This window comes from Myotis davidii, unplaced genomic scaffold (assembly GCF_000327345.1).
Source record: "Myotis davidii unplaced genomic scaffold, ASM32734v1 scaffold663, whole genome shotgun sequence".
Lineage (NCBI taxonomy): Eukaryota > Metazoa > Chordata > Mammalia > Chiroptera > Vespertilionidae > Myotis > Myotis davidii.
The window spans coordinates 3,893,815-3,910,789 of record NW_006295816.1 but is presented as its reverse complement, the minus strand read 5'-3'; the positions used below and the strand labels follow the sequence as shown (position 1 = coordinate 3,910,789).

The 16,975-nt window shown below is 55.1% G+C and overlaps 2 protein-coding genes across 2 annotated transcripts in view; one reads left to right on the top strand and one right to left on the bottom strand.

The window, feature by feature from the left end:
• The window catches only part of TRNT1 (tRNA nucleotidyl transferase, CCA-adding, 1), a 7,322-nt gene extending 323 nt beyond the window's left edge, over nucleotides 1-6,999 (top strand). Inside the window, exons 2-7 of the mRNA XM_006770486.2 lie at nucleotides 1,036-1,229; nucleotides 3,647-3,785; nucleotides 4,124-4,250; nucleotides 4,821-5,014; nucleotides 5,972-6,225; nucleotides 6,645-6,999. Coding sequence (XP_006770549.2) covers nucleotides 1,036-1,229; nucleotides 3,647-3,785; nucleotides 4,124-4,250; nucleotides 4,821-5,014; nucleotides 5,972-6,225; nucleotides 6,645-6,848 — 1,112 coding nt within the window. The 3' untranslated portion in view covers nucleotides 6,849-6,999. The remainder of the gene's footprint in view (nucleotides 1-1,035; nucleotides 1,230-3,646; nucleotides 3,786-4,123; nucleotides 4,251-4,820; nucleotides 5,015-5,971; nucleotides 6,226-6,644) is intronic.
• A 501-nt stretch (nucleotides 7,000-7,500) lies between these two features.
• CRBN (cereblon) overlaps nucleotides 7,501-16,975 on the bottom strand; it is a 10,777-nt gene continuing 1,302 nt past the window's right edge. Inside the window, 8 exon segments of the mRNA XM_015568360.1 lie at nucleotides 7,501-8,864; nucleotides 9,904-10,035; nucleotides 11,032-11,096; nucleotides 11,421-11,536; nucleotides 12,047-12,131; nucleotides 13,662-13,724; nucleotides 14,601-14,760; nucleotides 16,655-16,804. Coding sequence (XP_015423846.1) covers nucleotides 8,684-8,864; nucleotides 9,904-10,035; nucleotides 11,032-11,096; nucleotides 11,421-11,536; nucleotides 12,047-12,131; nucleotides 13,662-13,724; nucleotides 14,601-14,760; nucleotides 16,655-16,804 — 952 coding nt within the window. The 3' untranslated portion in view covers nucleotides 7,501-8,683.

Here is a 16,975-nt window from a genome sequence, read left to right as displayed (position 1 = left end):
GCCTGTGTACACCGAGAAGCAGACGGTTCGTGTTCGGCCACTTTGCCGGCTTTTGTTGGTTTTGTCCAGGGAGAGAAAGGTAACTCCAAGTGATAGCGAAATCACAAGAGGCAAGACATGGCCAGCACAAAGCGTGTTTTTTCTGTGTGCCAAGTACTTACGTACAGTCCAGGGTCGGCCACTCGCTTAAACATGCCCGTTTTTGCAGGTTTTGCCAAAAGTTGCTTAGATACTGGTTGTTGTTTTTTATAAATTTGGAGATGAACAGGCATTCCCGGGTGCATGACCCGCTGTGGGTTGGGCAGGAAAGAATTCAGAGCAGAGCCAGAGTGTAGAGGTGAGAGTTTCTGAGTGAAGCCCGAGCAGCGGGCTCCTCCACAGACTGCAGCCCCGCCCAGTGGGCTGACTTCCTTTAGTGAGGCTCATTTAACCGATTTTCAGGGACTGGGGTGGAGACTTCTCAGGGGATCGGTTATGGGCTTCCCTTGCCAATCTTGTGGCTCAGGTGCCTCTGTAGCTGCTAATGAGGCGAGGGTGATGCTGGGTGAGATGAGCCACTGGGGCCCAGCTGGTCTTGTGCAGGGTCTAAGCCTTAGTCTGGTGGGGGTGGGCTTCCGTGATGGTTTCTGTAGTTTTCATCGATCACAGTTCTGCCATATACCCTGCCTCAAAGGAAGAAACCTTTTTAAAAATATACTCTCCATGAAGCCCCCACCACAGTTCCGTTCCCGTGTGCACCAAGCTTGTGTGAGCTGAGTGAGCCGGGCGTCGGCCTGCAGCGGGAGCGGGTACCTCTCGTGTGATCAGGACGGAAAGATAGCCTCGTCCTGCATCACGGAACTGACCATCAGGAGAGCGTCCCTAGTGGAGTGGCTCTGGGAGGGTCGTTCACTGAGGCCCTCCCTTCCTGTGGGCCTGTCCTCCGACGCCCACAGGAGGCGCTCGGGGGTCCTGCCGGCTCTCACAGGCTGGAAAACCACGTAGCCCCGGGTCCTTCGGGGAAACACCTTGAAATAAAAATATCTTTCTCATCAGAGTTATTTGCCAAAGAAAACCACGAGCTGCGGATAGCAGGCGGCGCCGTGCGGGACCTGCTGTCCGGCGTGAAGCCGCAGGACGTGGACTTCGCCACCACCGCCACGCCCGAGCAGATGAAGGGGCTGTTCCAGGCGGCCGGCGTCCGCATGATCAACAACAAGGGCGAGAAGCACGGGACCGTCACGGCCAGGGTGAGGGGCGCCGGCAGCCACCGCGCTGCCCGGTCCTGACTTCCCAGCTTACACTTCCTAGTGACAAACCACCCAGGCTCCTGAGAGACAGCCTTCCTGCTCCCCTCCCCTCCCCCCCTACCCCTCTCCTCCCGGAAACACTCCTTCCCACCACTCCTCTGCACTTACCCGCTGCCTGCTGCCTGCAGGTTCCAGAACACCTTTCTGTGCCTGGTGTTTCGTGTTGATTTCCCAGTTTTCAGGTGGGATCTGTTGACTTGAGGTCCTACTAGGGAGGGAGGGGGATGTGCCACACCAGCTGCGGCGGTTTCTCAGGGCATCGTCCTTGGTGTTGGGTTAAGTCAGCGTCCCGTGCTCCCCTGTGGCCTGTGCATGGCTGCATCGCAGGCCTGTTGTGACCACATTTCTGGTGTCACGTGACTTTATGTTCCTTGCAGTTAACAGCGTTTTTCTTGGACATTGCTGTCCGTGTGTGTGCCCCGATTTGTCCTGGGCTGTCACGCTGCCAGGGTCCTCTCAGTGCAATCCAGCGACCAAGCTTCAGGCCTTGTTCCGGGCCCTCACCTGGACGGTCCGGGCCGCCCGCCCGCTGCCCCAGCTCCCCTGCGTCAGCCCCGGGAACCTCCTCGCCCTCTTCCACGGCCTGTGTCCTGGATGCCTGGCGTTCTTACTTGCTGGCGCCCTCACTCTGGTCTGGTGGTTGTGTAGCTGTGGACTTAGAGTGGGGAGTCCTCACTCGGAACTGGGGCGGCCCTTCCCGGAGTCTCCGGAGAAATCTCGGCTGGACGCGCCTCCCCTTCACGGGTGTCTGAGGGTGCTCCTTCCGGAAGCCTTTGTGGTCTTTCCCTCCCTGGTGTTTTCACTCTCAAGCTGACGGGCCTCACGTTGCATTTGTTTCTCATGGACCATACAGCGCCCCAGGTGGGCCTCCGGCGTCCTCCTCACTCACCCTGGTTCACTGTCTCCCCGGAAACTCCTGTGATGCTGGGCATGGACCACGGGGACGAACCTAGTTTGCCTTTGGTCTCCTCTGTTATATTCTCTTATCTTTCCCTTTGCTTTCCACAGGTCGCCGTAACTGGACCACCCAGTCTTTCTATTCTGTTTGCAAATCTTGTCAAGTTCCTGATGGTCTTTTCTAGAAAATTTCTTTTGAAAGCTTCCTGCTATCTTATTTCCCTTAGGGCAGCGTAGACAGTGTTGTCCCTTCCTCTGAGCGGTTTCTGTCTTTCCTTTGACTTAAATGGGGAGTCCTGGGCCCTCTCCTGGCGTTAGGTGTCACCTGGGGTTTGTAAAATACCTGGAGAGTTTATGTCTCTGGACCCACGTCGCTATGGGTAGGGCGTGTCTTTGGGGGAAATCCGCGGAGCCCGCTGTCTGGCGTTTTAAAAACCAGGTGGGGGAAGGGGTGCAGGTCCTGGTCACTTTTTTCACTTCATCTTGTTTTCATCGTGGTGATCACTCCCATGATCCTCTCCGTCTGCCGTCCAAGATGTGTCTGCTCCTGATGGGCCTTTCCAGTGGGCTAACTGCTCTGGTGCAGGCGGCGTCCTGGGAGCCCTGTGTTTACAGCAGGTCTCAAAGAGCCTTCACATCTCAAACCCTTTTCTTGCCGCTTCCCTGTGCCTCAGCCTCCTGCGTTCTGGAATTCGGAGTGAGACCAGCTGGTCCCTAGGGAAGAGTGGGTGAGACAGGAATTCCAGAACAGCCGTGGAGGGTTCGCTTGGCTCCCAGTTCCTGTGCGGAGATTCGAGGCGCCCGTGTGCATGTGAGACCCCGTGCTGCTCCCCTGCCCTGTGTGCTCCCTGCTGCTCCCCGCCATGTCTGCTCCGTGGAGGTGCCTCTCTCCATCCGCCCCTTCCTCACTGCACTGCAGCTGTCTCTCCTCTCACTCGTGCATGTCCGTGTGCTGCTGAGTTCTCACGGCTCAGCGCAGGCCACAGTCACGAAGCTACTCGGCTTCTCACCGCTGCAGACGGTCCCTCCAGCCAAGGTGGACGGAGGCCTCCCAGCAGCCTCCTTGATGAGGGGCGAGCAGCTGCCCGCTGTGCTCCCCGTTTCCCCTCTGTCAGCCCTTCGCTCAGTGGTTACAGCCTGTAACTGACATAGCTCTGCACACGGGGTCCGTAGGAAGGTTTCAGAGAGCAGCCTGGCTTGAAACAGAAGCAGCGGGATCCACTGTTGTAAGGGCTTCTCCCCTCTGTCTCCTCACTTGTCCCAGTGGCCGTTTTTGTATCAGACTCACCTTTTTAGGAAAATAGCCTGTGGCTCCGTCTGTGCGTGTCCCAGGTGCCTTTCTGTGTCGGGTGCTTGTGTGCCACCCGACTGAGAAGAAAGAACTGCCTGATGTCAGGACTCGCACTGTTTCCACCCGTCGGTGAGTCTGAAGCCTCATTTTGAAAACCCTGTAATTCCAGCTGCAGAACGAAAACTTTGAGATCACCACCCTGCGGATTGACGTGGTCACGGACGGAAGACACGCGGAGGTGGAATTCACGACGGACTGGCAGCAGGACGCCGAGCGCCGAGACCTCACTGTCAACTCCATGTTCCTGGGTAACGTGGGGATGAGTGTTCACCTCGGTCCTTGGTGTGCCCGCCACGGGAACCCTGGTTCCTGGCCCGCCCTGCAGCCCACAACCACGAGGCTGCCTCAGAGACCGGGGCAAAGTGGCTGCAGTCGACTGCCGCCCGCCGCCTGCCAGCTGTGCAGCAAGGGCACTGCCATTGGCTTCTGTCTGGCTGACTCCCTTAGCCTGATGCCCGCAGGGCCGCCCACATCCCAGGTGGCAGGTTTGATCCCTCTTCACGGCTGAGGGATGCTCCATTTGTGGATCTGCCACATTGCTTCCCGGTTCTCATCTGTCACTGTTCTCTCCTTTCCTGACGAACAGGCTTTGATGGTACTTTATATGACTACTTCAATGGTTATGAAGACTTAAAAAATAAGAAAGTGCGATTTGTTGGGCATGCTAAAAAGAGGATACAAGAAGATTACCTTCGAATTTTAAGATATTTCAGGTAAGAACTTGTAAAATCGATAGTTATTACCGGAATATGGTTCTGACCGTGACGTGTACAGTAGTCAGTGCACGAAGCGGTGACATCCCAAGTGAGTGGCCAAGGGTGAACGGATGAACGGGGGTGGTTTGGGGTCAGATCTGAGATGCTGTGAACACTCCAGCGTCAGGGACAGGCACGTCACATTAGAAAGGTCATTCGTTCCCGATGTGACAGGCAGGCCAGCGTTCGGGCTGGGGTGCTCGGGTCGAATTTGGCCTTGTTTGTGCGCCTGGACAAGAACGCCCTTTTCACTCCCCTGTCCCAGCTCAGGGACTGCGCTGGATGCCCCGCCCAACTCCCTCGGTGACAGAAGTGAGTGAGGCGGGCGGCCTGGTTCTTGCCAGCTTTAAGAAGTTACTTGTATTTTATTGGCTTTTGGGTTTCTCATGTAGAAAAAAGAGAAGGTAGAGAACAGACCCTAGGTGGCTGTGTGTTTGTGACTCACTAGGTGGGGAAGGTGCCGGGAGGTCGGAAACAGCTTCCTGGTTGGTGTGCCGACAGTGGGATCCACTGAATTCTGTTTTGTAGGTTTTATGGGAGGATTGTAGACAAACCTGGTGACCACGACCCTGAGACTTTGGAAGCAATTGCAGAAAATGCCAAAGGCCTGGGCGGAATATCAGGAGAGAGGATTTGGGTGGAACTGAAAAAGATTCTGGTTGGAAATCACGTCAGTCATTTGGTTCACCTCATCTACGACCTCGACGTGGCTCCCTACATAGGTGAGGCCGGCCGCACGGGTCTGCACTGGGGGAGGTGGAACGCCGGCTCAGCATTCCGTAAGGGCATGTGTTTAGTTCAGGTGAATCCTCAAAGGAGCAGTGGGATATTTTAAAATAAACTTTGAGGATGAGGTAGGAGAGTTTTGTCACGGGTGGGGGACAACTCAGACACAGCGTAGGCTAGCGGGACAGTGGCCTCTGCGGCCAGACCGGGGTTTGAATGAGCCTTTGCCACTTGTCAGCTCTGTGACGCGGGTTAGTTCCTCGCCTGTTAGTTTCTGAATCTAAACCTGGGGATGAAAGTAACAGCCTATTTCTAATGAGGCTGGTTTGGTGAGTGACCACATGCAGGGCACTCAGAGAGGCAGGCAGAGCAACTTCTTAGTAACTTATAATTTACATTCAGAAAGAACGGGTTATCTGTGCATCTTGTGTGGGGAAACTTGGATAGTTCGACTACAGACAGTTGTTGGAGCAGATGGATGCTCTTTCATTAAATCGTCACCTGTTTCTAAGGTTTTTTGAGAGAGAAACATTGGTCTGTTGTCTCCCATACATGCTCGAGGAGGAATTGAACTCGTGCCTTTTGGTGCACGGGTGATTCTCCACCAGCCGAGCCCCGCCAGGGCTGAAGGAGCGGGTGTCCTATGGTCGCACGTCAGTGAGTGGCCAGGAGTTTGCATTGGGTTGTGTCCCTTGGGCCTGATCACCATCTCTGCCCCCTGCTCAGCCAGTCAATGGACACAGATGCTTCACAGCTCCCCTCGGTGTGCAGGGTGCGGGGGTGAGGCCGGCAGCATCACTAGTCCCTGAGGGTGGAGGGCACCAATTGGACCAACACTGAGCCCTGGCCACGGGCGTTTCCGCCTACAGAGCAGTGGCCGGTGTAGCGTGTGGGTGTCGTTCACTAAATGTAACCACCGTACAGACGAGTGAGAAGTGCTCCTGTCCCGACAGGTTTACCTGCTAATGCAAGTTTGGAAGAGTTTGACAGAGTCAGTAGGAATGTTGACGGACTTTCACCAAAGCCAATGACGCTCTTGGCCTCGTTATTCAAAGTGCAGGACGATGTCACAAAATTGGATTTGAGGTTGAAGATTTCCAAAGAAGAGAAAAACCTTGGCTTGTTTCTAGTTAAATATAGGAATGACTTAACTAAAGCAACGGATAGTTCCGAACCACTGAAGCCCTACCAGGACTTCATTATAGACGTAAGTGCATACCGATCGTGGTCAGTGCAGTCCGTCCTAATAGTAAAGCTAACTTTTTGTTTTTTTAATGTATTTTTATTGATTTCCAAGTGGAAGGGAGAGGGAGCGATAGAAGCATCAGTGATGAGAATCATTGATTGGCTGCCTCCTGCACGCCCCACACTGGGGATCAAGTGCACAACCCGGGCATGTGCCCTGACCAGGAATTGAACCCCGACCTCCTGGTTCATAGGTCGACACTCAACCACTGAGCCACACTGGCTGAGCAAAGCTAACTTTATTAACACGAAGACCCACAACATGTTCTGTGGACTTCATGTATTTTAACTGAGTTTCCCACTGAGCATGTATGTAACTCTAGGCGGGGGCCGTTAGTGTGCTTTCTAATGTGTGTGGCACTGTGTGATGTTGGCCCTCAGTCCAGGGAGCCCGACGCCGCCGCCCGCATCTGGGAGCTGCTGAAGTACCAGGGCCAGCCCGGCCTCCTGCGGGACCTGCAGCAGTGGTCCGTGCCCTCCTTTCCCGTCAGCGGCCACGACATCAGGAAGGCGGGCATCTCCTCCGGGAAGGAAATCGGGGTGCTGCTGCAGCAGTTTACCAGATGGAGAAGGACGAGCTGCTGAGTCACATAAAGAAGAGCTGAGGCCGTGGGAGCCGCCCCCAGCAGGACGTCTCGGTAAGCCGCTCGCCTCTGCCCTGGGGAGGCTTGAGAGACTTGAGGAGCAGCTGAAGGCAGCTGAGGGTCTTCAGAGAATAAAGCCTTTTACACTCTGCGAGTCGTGTACTTCAGACACGAGGTGAAGGCTGCCTCCCCTCGGGAGCACGGCACGTGCCACTCTGCACACGGCCTCCCACGGTCCCCGCGTCACAGGAGTGTCCGCTGCTGTCACAGCCCTGACCTGGCGCTCTCCTGGCAGTTCCCACTGAGAGAAGGCTAGTTGCCTTGCCCATCTTAACCTGTGTAGGCTTTAGCTGTACCCTGACATTTTATAACTGGTTTTCCTTTCTGTGTAGCCACTCAGAGCATCTTTGTACTGGCAGTAGCCATGTTTCTGTAAAAGCCCGGCTAAGAGGAGGTGTGGAAACCTTGGTGTAACGGGGCTTCTGCGGGAGGGAGCCCAGACCAGGTCTGTGGGTGCAGGTGTTGGGAAGCACTCGCTGACACACTCAGGACCCACCGCACGGCGTCCCTGCATCCCAGGGGAAGGTGTGCAGGCTTAGCGGTTTCACGTCTGGGTTCCTCACGTATCACACTCTTTAAAGTAGGACATGCACGTGTTTACTTTAATTAGAGTTTTATTTGCAAGTGTCAGTGAGCAATATGGAACATTCTGAGATGACACCTTCAGGGGCAGATGTCACAGCCGTGTCCCGCCCTCACTGGTTTAGCCTCAGCACGGTGTGCAGAGCGACGGGCAGACACGGGTCCTGGCGGTCACTGGGGCACAGGAAAGCGGGGGAAAACAGTATGGAGTTTGGAACGAGGTGGCACGTGCAGGGTGGCCGCTGGCGTCTGGGCGAGGCAGTCGGCACAGTGCACGTTTGGTAAAAGACAAGTCGGTTTTGGCCTCATGTTTTACCCTTAGTTGAACTTTCCCCAGTGAATTAGGTGAAGCAGCAAAGGACTAGCAAGACCACCACAGCTCACACCAATGGGGGACACCCAGGGAGCCCCCGTGTACAAGCAGAGGTAGTGCGAACAGCGGAGCGAGAACGTCGTCTCCGTTACTTCTTACACCTACGCCATCTGCTCGCGTAGGCACTTCACATCACTTAAACAGAGAACGTGTTTTAGTTTTGCTCTTAAAATTTACTTAGAGGTTTTTTTCAATTGACCCTGAACAAAACAGCCTAAGACAGCGTCTGGCCCCCCGGAGGGGACGCACTCGAGCATCTGCTCCTTATCGTCTCTGTGGTCTAGGTCCCAATTGCACTGGGAGCAGAACCAGCGGTGTCACAGTTCAGACACTGAGCAAATGCACACAATACCGGGTTTTTACTAACAAACACACAAAAAAATGAAAACTGTATTTTGGGGCTCAAGCTGCCTCTTTCAACTCTAATATTTACAAACCAGGATCTCAGAGACACGAGAAGTTGAGAGGAACACAGGCCTGTAAAGGGCTCTGAAGCCCTACCCACTGCCTCGCCCCTCAACAGGGACCAGGTGCCTGAGCATGGCCCTCAGGGACACGGACCACTTGCCGCTCTGCACGCGGCCTCACAGGGCTGCCCCCAGCAGTGTCACGTGCTCTGTGCGGGACGGTGTCTAGCCATGACGAGCTGCCTGACCCCAGGTTGCACGGGGCCCTGGCACACGCTGTGGAGGTGGGCGTTCCTGGAAACCAGGTGTCCCAGTGGATCTCCCTCCCGGGCCGCTGTGCTGGGGAGCCAGTAGCGGGCATTCCCACAGGGGACTGCCTGGGCCACAGCTTGTGAAGTGCCCGGGGCCCTACCATTACAAGCAGAGCACAACTTTCTCAGGGCTCAGCTCGTCCTCGGTGTCCGGGATTGTGGGCAGCAGAGCAGAGCGAGTCAAACCCCAAAATTTCTGAGGTAACATGTCCTTTTTGGTGGCTGTGAATTTCCATCCGATGTGGCTGGCACAGACCCTGCACTGGGCGACTGTCCAGGCAAACCTGCAGCGGGAAGGGCGAAGGGCAGGTCAGCGAGTGGCCATCTCTGTGCCTCCAGCTTAGGGAGAGACACCCTAGGGCCCTATTGTCAGTATCAGGGAGAACACGGAGCTCTGGTCTGCACGCCCCTCACACCCAGAGTTTCTGCGGGGCACGCGGTCCAGCTCCTGTGTGACCACACAGGTGACCGCCTCGCGGCAGCTGCCCCAGAGGGAGTGCTCTCAGGTGAGCAGTTCTCATGAAACTGGACCTTCTGAAATAGGAAGGCTCCGTCAAAGACTAGCCAAGGCCCAGCCGGCGTGGCTCAGTGGCTGAGCACTGACCTATGAACCAGGTCACAGGTCAATTCCCAGTCAGGGCACAGGCCCGGGTTGTGGGCTCCATCCCCAGTGTGGGGCATGCAGGAGGCATCCGGTCAATGATAGTCTCTCATCATTGGTGTTTCTCTTTCGCCTCCCTTCCTCTCTGAAATCAGTAACATAAGAATACACGCCATGGTGTTTCTGCTCTTCAGGGAAACACGCCAAACCATGGAATCGCAGCCCTTTCACCCGAGCTTTCCCAAGCTTAGAATTTAGGTTAACACGTTAATTCTAGTTTTAGTCCTTGGACTGAAAAGGGTGTTAAGCCGACTGCCATGGTTCTAGCTCCATTGTAACAATAAAACCACTAATTCCTGCTCAGCTCATTTTGTCCAAAAAAGAAAGGCTGACCCAGATGTGGCAGAAGAGACACTCGGGGCCCTTGAAGAGGATGTGGCTGAGGGACCCGCCCGGGCTCCCAGGTGGAGGCTGCCGGTGGCAGGGACGGGCAGTGCAGTTAACCCGAGGGCACCCGCAGGGCCACCCACCTCCTCACCCCACATCAGGGAGCCGATGCAAGGACAGCCCTGGCCAGGCGCCAGCCCCTCCCGGCATGAAGGGCATGGAGACAGAACCATTCATTCCATGGTCTACTTCAGGCTATAACTCTAGCCATGCTACTTAGAAACCTCTGTGCCCAGTTACGGCAAAGCCGAAAGGGAAAGTCCCCAGGACATTACCCAGGAAACCAGCTGTGCTGCGTGGACGGCCGGCCTATCAGGTTCAGGTTGGAGGCCTTGTACACGGTCAGCGTCTCGTGCACGTACCCGTGGGGGTTCACGTAGGCCGCCATGGGCCCACACAGGGACAAGCTGCAACAGACAGCACAGGGTCAGTCAGCACAACATGGGGAGGGGGAAGCCTCATTCCGACAGACTTCTTATGGGCTGACCAAGAAGCGAGGCTACAAGAGCTACGATTTCTGACCTGTTAGCTTTACATGAAAGCAGAGCCTTAGAGTGACAGCAGGAGCTGGCAGCCCACCCAGGTTATGCAGCCTACCCCACTCCATGTTGGCCAGAGGACCAGCGCTAGCCTCAGCCCTGCTGCAGACAACGCCGTGAGGGCACAGCTCTGCTCCCGGCATGGGAGTCAGTGCGGCCAGGGCGTCTCCCCGGCTGGCCCGGCACTGCAGACAGCAGTTAGGAAAGCGGCATAAACGGTTCAAACACTCCCTCAGCACCAGCCTGGTCAGAGCATTCCCTGCTTGATCGGGGCCAAATGTGGCAAAACGATGTTTAACAGGACGGACTGTGAGGCCTGAGGCATGGTAGGTCCTTCCTATATCCTAGACCAGTGGTTGGCACACTGCGGCCCCTTAAGTGTGGCTCTTCCACAAAATACCACGTGCGGGCGTGCACATACAATGCGAATGAAACTTTGTGGCCCCTGCACAGATGTCGGTATTTTGTGGAAGAGCCGCACTCAAGGGGCCAAAGAGCTGCATGTGGCTCGCGAGCCACCGTTTGCCGACCACTGCCCTAGAGCCGTAAGAGATGCAAAAAAATTCAGTTAATAACTCATTCTCAAATTGCCTATTTAAAAATCAAACTGCCCCCCTGAGGCGTGTGCCCCATGCTGGGAACTGCTGCCCTAGAACACAGATCCCAGCAGGGACTGAGGCAGACGTCCGCTCTCGCTGCTGGTCCCTGTGCTGGGGCTGAGGGAGCCGCCGGCCCTCACAGTTCACTTGCTGAGGAACTAGAGGTGAAGTGTACGGGCAGTGGAAATAGTTTTGACAATAATTGTGTTAAGACAGCTGGGAAAATGTACTCAGAAGTTTACTAAAAATGTAATAAATATCTCACCTGAATATTTCATTTTTGGTTGTTATTTTTGTTTCCTGACATTGTTTACAGCACAGAGACGTACACTGGAAAGTAAGAGGAGGTTAGTGAGAAAACGCACTCACATGATGATGCGATGACAGGTCACAGACACCCCCTAAGGAGCCGAGTGCATCCTACCCCCTCCTGCTGGCTGAGAGGCTGGCACCACGGGTGCCGAGTCCACACCAAGCGGACACACGGGCCCACAGCTCAGGAAGGCGAACGGCTGGAGCTCCCACGACCCCAGGGACATACTCAGGTTGTACTGTCCCCTCCAGTCCTCACTGCAGGCCTGTGCCGCCTGCAGGCCCCGGGTGGGACCCCAGAGCCACGTGCTCCCGGCTGCCTCGCGCTGGGGGCTTGCCCACCTTGTTCATGATGTCCAGTTCGCAGCGCAGCCGCTGGACAGCACTGCCGATCTTCAGCAGCTGGATCCTCAGCACGTCGTCGATGGGGAGACAAGCAGCTACTCTGTAAGAAAAATCTTGGAGGCGTGGCGGGTGTTCCCGGGTTAAACTTGGGAAGCGGTGTCTGAAAGCCTCTAGGGTTCCCAGAGGACACTTCACACCTGCAGCCGCTAACGCAGACCGGCCGCCCCGCGTGTCCTTTCCTCTCCTCTCCTCTCGGGAGGTGCACAGTGCAGCTTCCTGCCTCGCTCCTCTAAGTGCCTTCTTTAGATTAGACACAAAGTCCGACACATTAGGAGTTTATTTGCTGAGACCAGAAAACGGCTACACAGCACCCATCAGAGCACAGGGTGACGTGTGCAGGTCCCGAGCAGGGTCCTGTCAGCCAGCTCGCCTCCAGGGGAGGGAATGGAGCAGGGAGAGCCCGTGGGAAACGGGGTCCCAGCGTTTCACCTGTCATCCCACTTCCTAAACGCACTCGTTTTTAAAGACTCAAAGCAAAAGAAATGTATGTCCTTCTCGAAGCTGATAGAAACACTAGTTAAGAAGCCGCATGTGTTTGGTTCCGTTCAATAAACATTTCCTACCTATTGGATTTGAAGGGAGAGAGTCATCTTTCAGGTTTTCGTCCCATTCCCGCAGCTGCTGCTTGATTCTGTCCATTAACGTTTCCTGTAAACAAAGGAGCCCTAATGAGGCTCAGGCATTTACAATCAGTCCTCTCCACAGCTCCGAGAACACGCACACACCCCTCACTAGTGAAACCTGCGTTCCAGCTCAGCGTCGTTTCTCCTGGGGGATGACCCAAGCCCCAGCTGGGCCTGGCAGCTGCCACCCTGGCTCTGGGTCTGGCAGGCGCCCACCCTGGGCTCCAGGGGCACCAGCCTCCTCTCCTGCCCAGGAAGCCTTTCCTGCCTCCACCCGGGATTGAGGCCGTGAGCTGCAGGCACTTCCACACGCAGGAGCGAGCGCTCACCACCCCTTCACAGTGTGCGCACAAAGCCCGTGTTGGGTGCTGGTTGTGAACCGGTCTCCTCCGTGGCTGTGCAGGTGCTAAGAGCTCAGCACCTACTGTGGAGCCCCAGGTGGGACTTGCGGGCACCATGATTGCCAGGAATGGTGACTGTGTGGAGTGTGGACGGGGTCCGAGCGCAGCAGCCACACTGCCCATGTCACACACTCCAGTGATCTGCCCCAAACCTCAGAGAAAGGGACAGAAACCACGCTTCGCACAGTCTGTGTCTACAAACCCAGATTCCTCTACCTGTTCTGACAGCCTGTCGGGGGGGTTTTGCATCAGCGGGGGGTGGGGGGGGGTGCTGGGCATTAAACGTAAGCAAAACCACTGTGGATGTGACCGAGAGCACACCAACTAGGGACCAAGAGATACATGTTAATATACTTGTTTAGAAAAGTCCAAAACACTGTTAAAGGACTCTTTAATTTTCTAAGTGTAACTACCATGTGACCCAACAAAATGTCAAAGGCTTGATAAACCCTAAACCAGTGATGAACCTTTTGGGCTCGGCGTGTCAGCATTTTGAAAAACCCTAACTTAACTCTGGTGCCATGTCACATATAGAAATTTTTTGATATTTGCAACCATAGTAAAACAAAGACTTATATTTTTGATATTTATTTCATATATTTAAATGCCATTCAGCAAAAAAAAATCAACCAAAAACATGAGTTCGTTTGTCACCTCTGATACGCGTGTCATAGGTTCGCCATCACTGCCCTAAATCATCTCTGTACCTGGTCCTGAGGTTACCAGGGCCGAGGAACCAGAAAAGGCTCGGCCCGTAGCTCAGTGCTGAGCATCGACCTATGAACCAGGGGGTCACAGTTCGATTCCTGGTCAGAGCACATGGCTGGGTTGCGGCTCGATCCTCAGTGTGGGGTGTGCAGGAGGCAGCCAATCACTGATTCTCTCTCATCACTGATGCTTCTATCTCTCCCTCTCCCTTCCTCTCTGACATCAATAAAAATATATTTTTTTAAAAAAACAAGAAACCAGGAAAAGCAAAAATCCTACACACGACAGGCACAGCCTCTTCAGGAGCGGGACGTCTGCCTGTTCTCAAATGCAGGGAACAGCCCAGCCTGAGCGTGCGACACGGTGAGCACGAGCCATGTTTTCCTCTAAGGCCTTGGGTGTGCCGCGGCTCCCCCAGAGCAGGAAGCTGAAGGTGAGTCACTTACCGCGTCATACAAGGAATACAGCCAGCGGGGCCACGAGGTCAGATTTGCACAATGAAATTTTCTCTGAAACCAGAAAGAAGTCACTCGGTAGTGATCCCACACAACAGAGACCCCATGCCTGGGAGCGGATTAAGGCCAGGCCTGGGTCAGGCCCCCCTCGACGCCGCCCCGGCCTTGTGAACTGAACAAGCCATGGGCCCCCAAAGCTGAGCACAGGGTCTCAGCTCCCCAAACCTGTCCAGGAGCCCGTCCCATCGGGGTGTGCTCCACACAGCGACTTCAAGTGACCCTGCCATCGCCCCGCCTGCTAGAGCCAGTCAGGCGTGAAAGCACACGGCTGCCTGCAAACCTGCAGCGTCAGCACTGCCCACCCTTCAGAACCCTGTTCGCGGCTGCGGGAATCTGGGAGCCTCCCCGTGATAACTTCCCACAGGAATCTTCTAGACACCGGGACTGAGACACAGACTCCCAAGGTCAGTGCGTCCCCAGGAACCAGTCACGAGCCGATGCCTCCCCCAACCCCCCGCCAGCTGCAAGGGAGTCCTGAAACGGGGTGCATTCACCCCCAAGAACAGGAGGGTGGTGCACACTGACCCTGCCAGAGGCGCTTCATGAACAATCCTACACATTTACATCAAAATTAAACCTTCATTACGCTCTTGGACACAGAGTAAGGGAGGTCAACGCAGGGTTTATCAGGTTACAATGCAAACTTCCCAGGTTTTTAAGAGGTACATCTCAAAAGCCAATTTACTCTGATTTAGAATCTAGCGATCTTTCCTGCAGGCAGAAAGCATAAATACTATTTCTACTCAGAACGGAGGCCTCTCACAAATGAGTAGAAACAGGCTTCATCCGCTGTTTTTCTCAGAGAAAGAAGGGTTTAGCCAAAGGACACGCGCCTGTGTCTCCTGCAGATGCGCGGACATCAGCCCTCACCTTCTGGTACTTCTGCCACCACGTGTGTGAGCGCCGGTCCTCCCGGGAGGCGGGTGTGGCGGGCACCATCCGGCACTTGTTGAGGGACTCGAGCTGCACGGCGGCCATGGTGGAGGGCAGCACGCACTCAGGCAGGATCTGCACCTTCGCCTGCTGGATTCTGGGAGCGAGGACCAGGCACGGGGTCACTTTTAAGGTAAACTAACTCAAACTAAACATGAGGCTAATTTTCAATACTAAGGTTTTCAAAATTTTCTTTTTTAAAAAACATTCATCAAATGCTGACGTTAGGATACAGAAGTTTTTCAAACATACTGTGTCTCATAAATCACACCAAAGTTCAAACCGGATAACCTACGGAACGGATTACCGACCTCAGGGGGACGGAAAGGAAGATGGTTACATTTCAGGTGAGTATGCAGTCTATAAATGGAGCTAAGGTGAAAAATCAACACGAAACCAACTACTGGTGCGTATCCTGATGCTTGTAAATTAATTTATTAGACACCCGCCGTCCCATCTCCCATCTCCCTCCAATCACCCACCCTGAGGAGCGGGAGAAAAAGGAACGGAAAACAAGACCCCGTGCCGGGGAGGAGTTGGAAAGACCAGAGAAACACTTGCAGTCCTGACTTCCGTGTGCATTTCTTTTCTCATCAAACGTTTAACCTGAACGTGCAAAGCATCAAAATACACATGATGTTTTTTACTTAAACATTACTTCAACTCTCACGACAGCAAAGCCCCACTTCCAGAAGGCTACCTGAGACGGCCCTGCTGCGGGCCCTTGCGGGAAGGCCACCCACCGGAGGGCTGTGTGAGCCGTCTGCTTGGGGGCCTGCAGGCTCTGCCGGGAGGAGGCGCCAGTGCACCCCGTGCTGGTGCTGGGCGAGGCGCCGGCAGGCCAGGCTGACAGGTCAAGCAGCACATTGAGCGCTGGACGGAGTTCAAAACCCTGGGTACCAGGCTCAAGGTCTGCCGTGTCCCGTGTCGGCCACTCACCCACGCAGCTTGCCCAGCCCGGCCGCGTGCTCCTCAGGAGGCTGTGCCCTGACCTGCGTCAGAGTTAACGGTCTGCTGCCCTCTTGTGTTCAAACGGCTTTTCCACAATCAAAAGTCACTGATACCAGCACAGGCTCAGAAATGCACTCCCCCAATCAGTTTCCATTAGTTTCTGGAACAGTGCTCACTAATAATAAATATTTTATGCACATGAGGCCAGGAAGCACTGTGAGAACGGAGTGTTAGTGCAATCCACGTGACAAGCAGCTTCTCGGGGCTCAGGGCAGGGCCCTCAGGACACCTTCCACCCACTCAGGCGGAAGGTCTGGGCCTAAGTGTGGAGGCAAAAGTCTCAGCCATTGTTCTCGAGGGAGACAGACAGAGAGACGTCCTGTGTCAGTGCCGTGTGCTCAGCGTGTGAGCGTCCACTCTGAGTGTCCTGGGCAGAACCCAGAGCCTGCGTCCTTCTCCACAGGTGAGTCCCCTGTGCCACAGTCCAGGCCATGCCCACGAGGTATGCCCGCAGCAATCAGGACAAACGTGTGTGTGTGTGTGTGTGTGTGTGTGTGTGTGTGTGCGCGCGCGCGCGTGCATGTGTGTGCGTGTGTTAAAAAGGATACATTAAGGTGGACTGGATTTTTAAATGCGTTTAGATGCCTTGTAAGGGCTGAGCCAAGTAACTGGTGAAACAGAATACCCACAATTCCTCACAGTCAGAGGCCTGTGAGCCGCACCCTTTCTTGCCCAGAGCCACGCCCGATGGCACTGCCCTGTGGGTCTGCCTGCTGCCCTGACCTCCAGGGAGCTCCGTCTGGGGACCTGGGGGAGGCGCTCCCAGGATGGGCATGAGGCAGGCGCTTGGGCTGCTGCAGTTTTACAAACATCCCGGTGGCTGATGCACAGCAAACTTGGGAACCACGGGCCACAGCTTCCAGGGAAAGAACTAGTCAAAGGTTAGGGAGTTGGAAGGCGAGGGGAGTAAAGAAACACGAGCAGCACACCACACATCATCTGGAGACATCTGCTTAGCTCCGAGGGGCGGCGGCCCTTACCCATCCGACTGTGTTCGCAGCTCCAGGACCTTGAACCTCTGTCTCCCGACCGCTTTCACTTTCACCACCTCGATTCCGAAATCCTGCTCTTCGCGGTAGGCGTAGATCTCCGCGGTGGTTCCGAACTGCGCCTCCCGCTCCTGTGCGTTGCTTTCAGGCAGATTTCAGAAGGAAACCGTTGGAACATTTAATTTTTAATACGCAAAGCTGACGAGAGCAAAGCTGACGAGAGCAAAGCTGACGAGAGCAATGCACCGGGAAAGCAACTTACAGGAATCGACCCTCACGGCAAAGCCACTTGAATGCTACGGGGGATGCGGC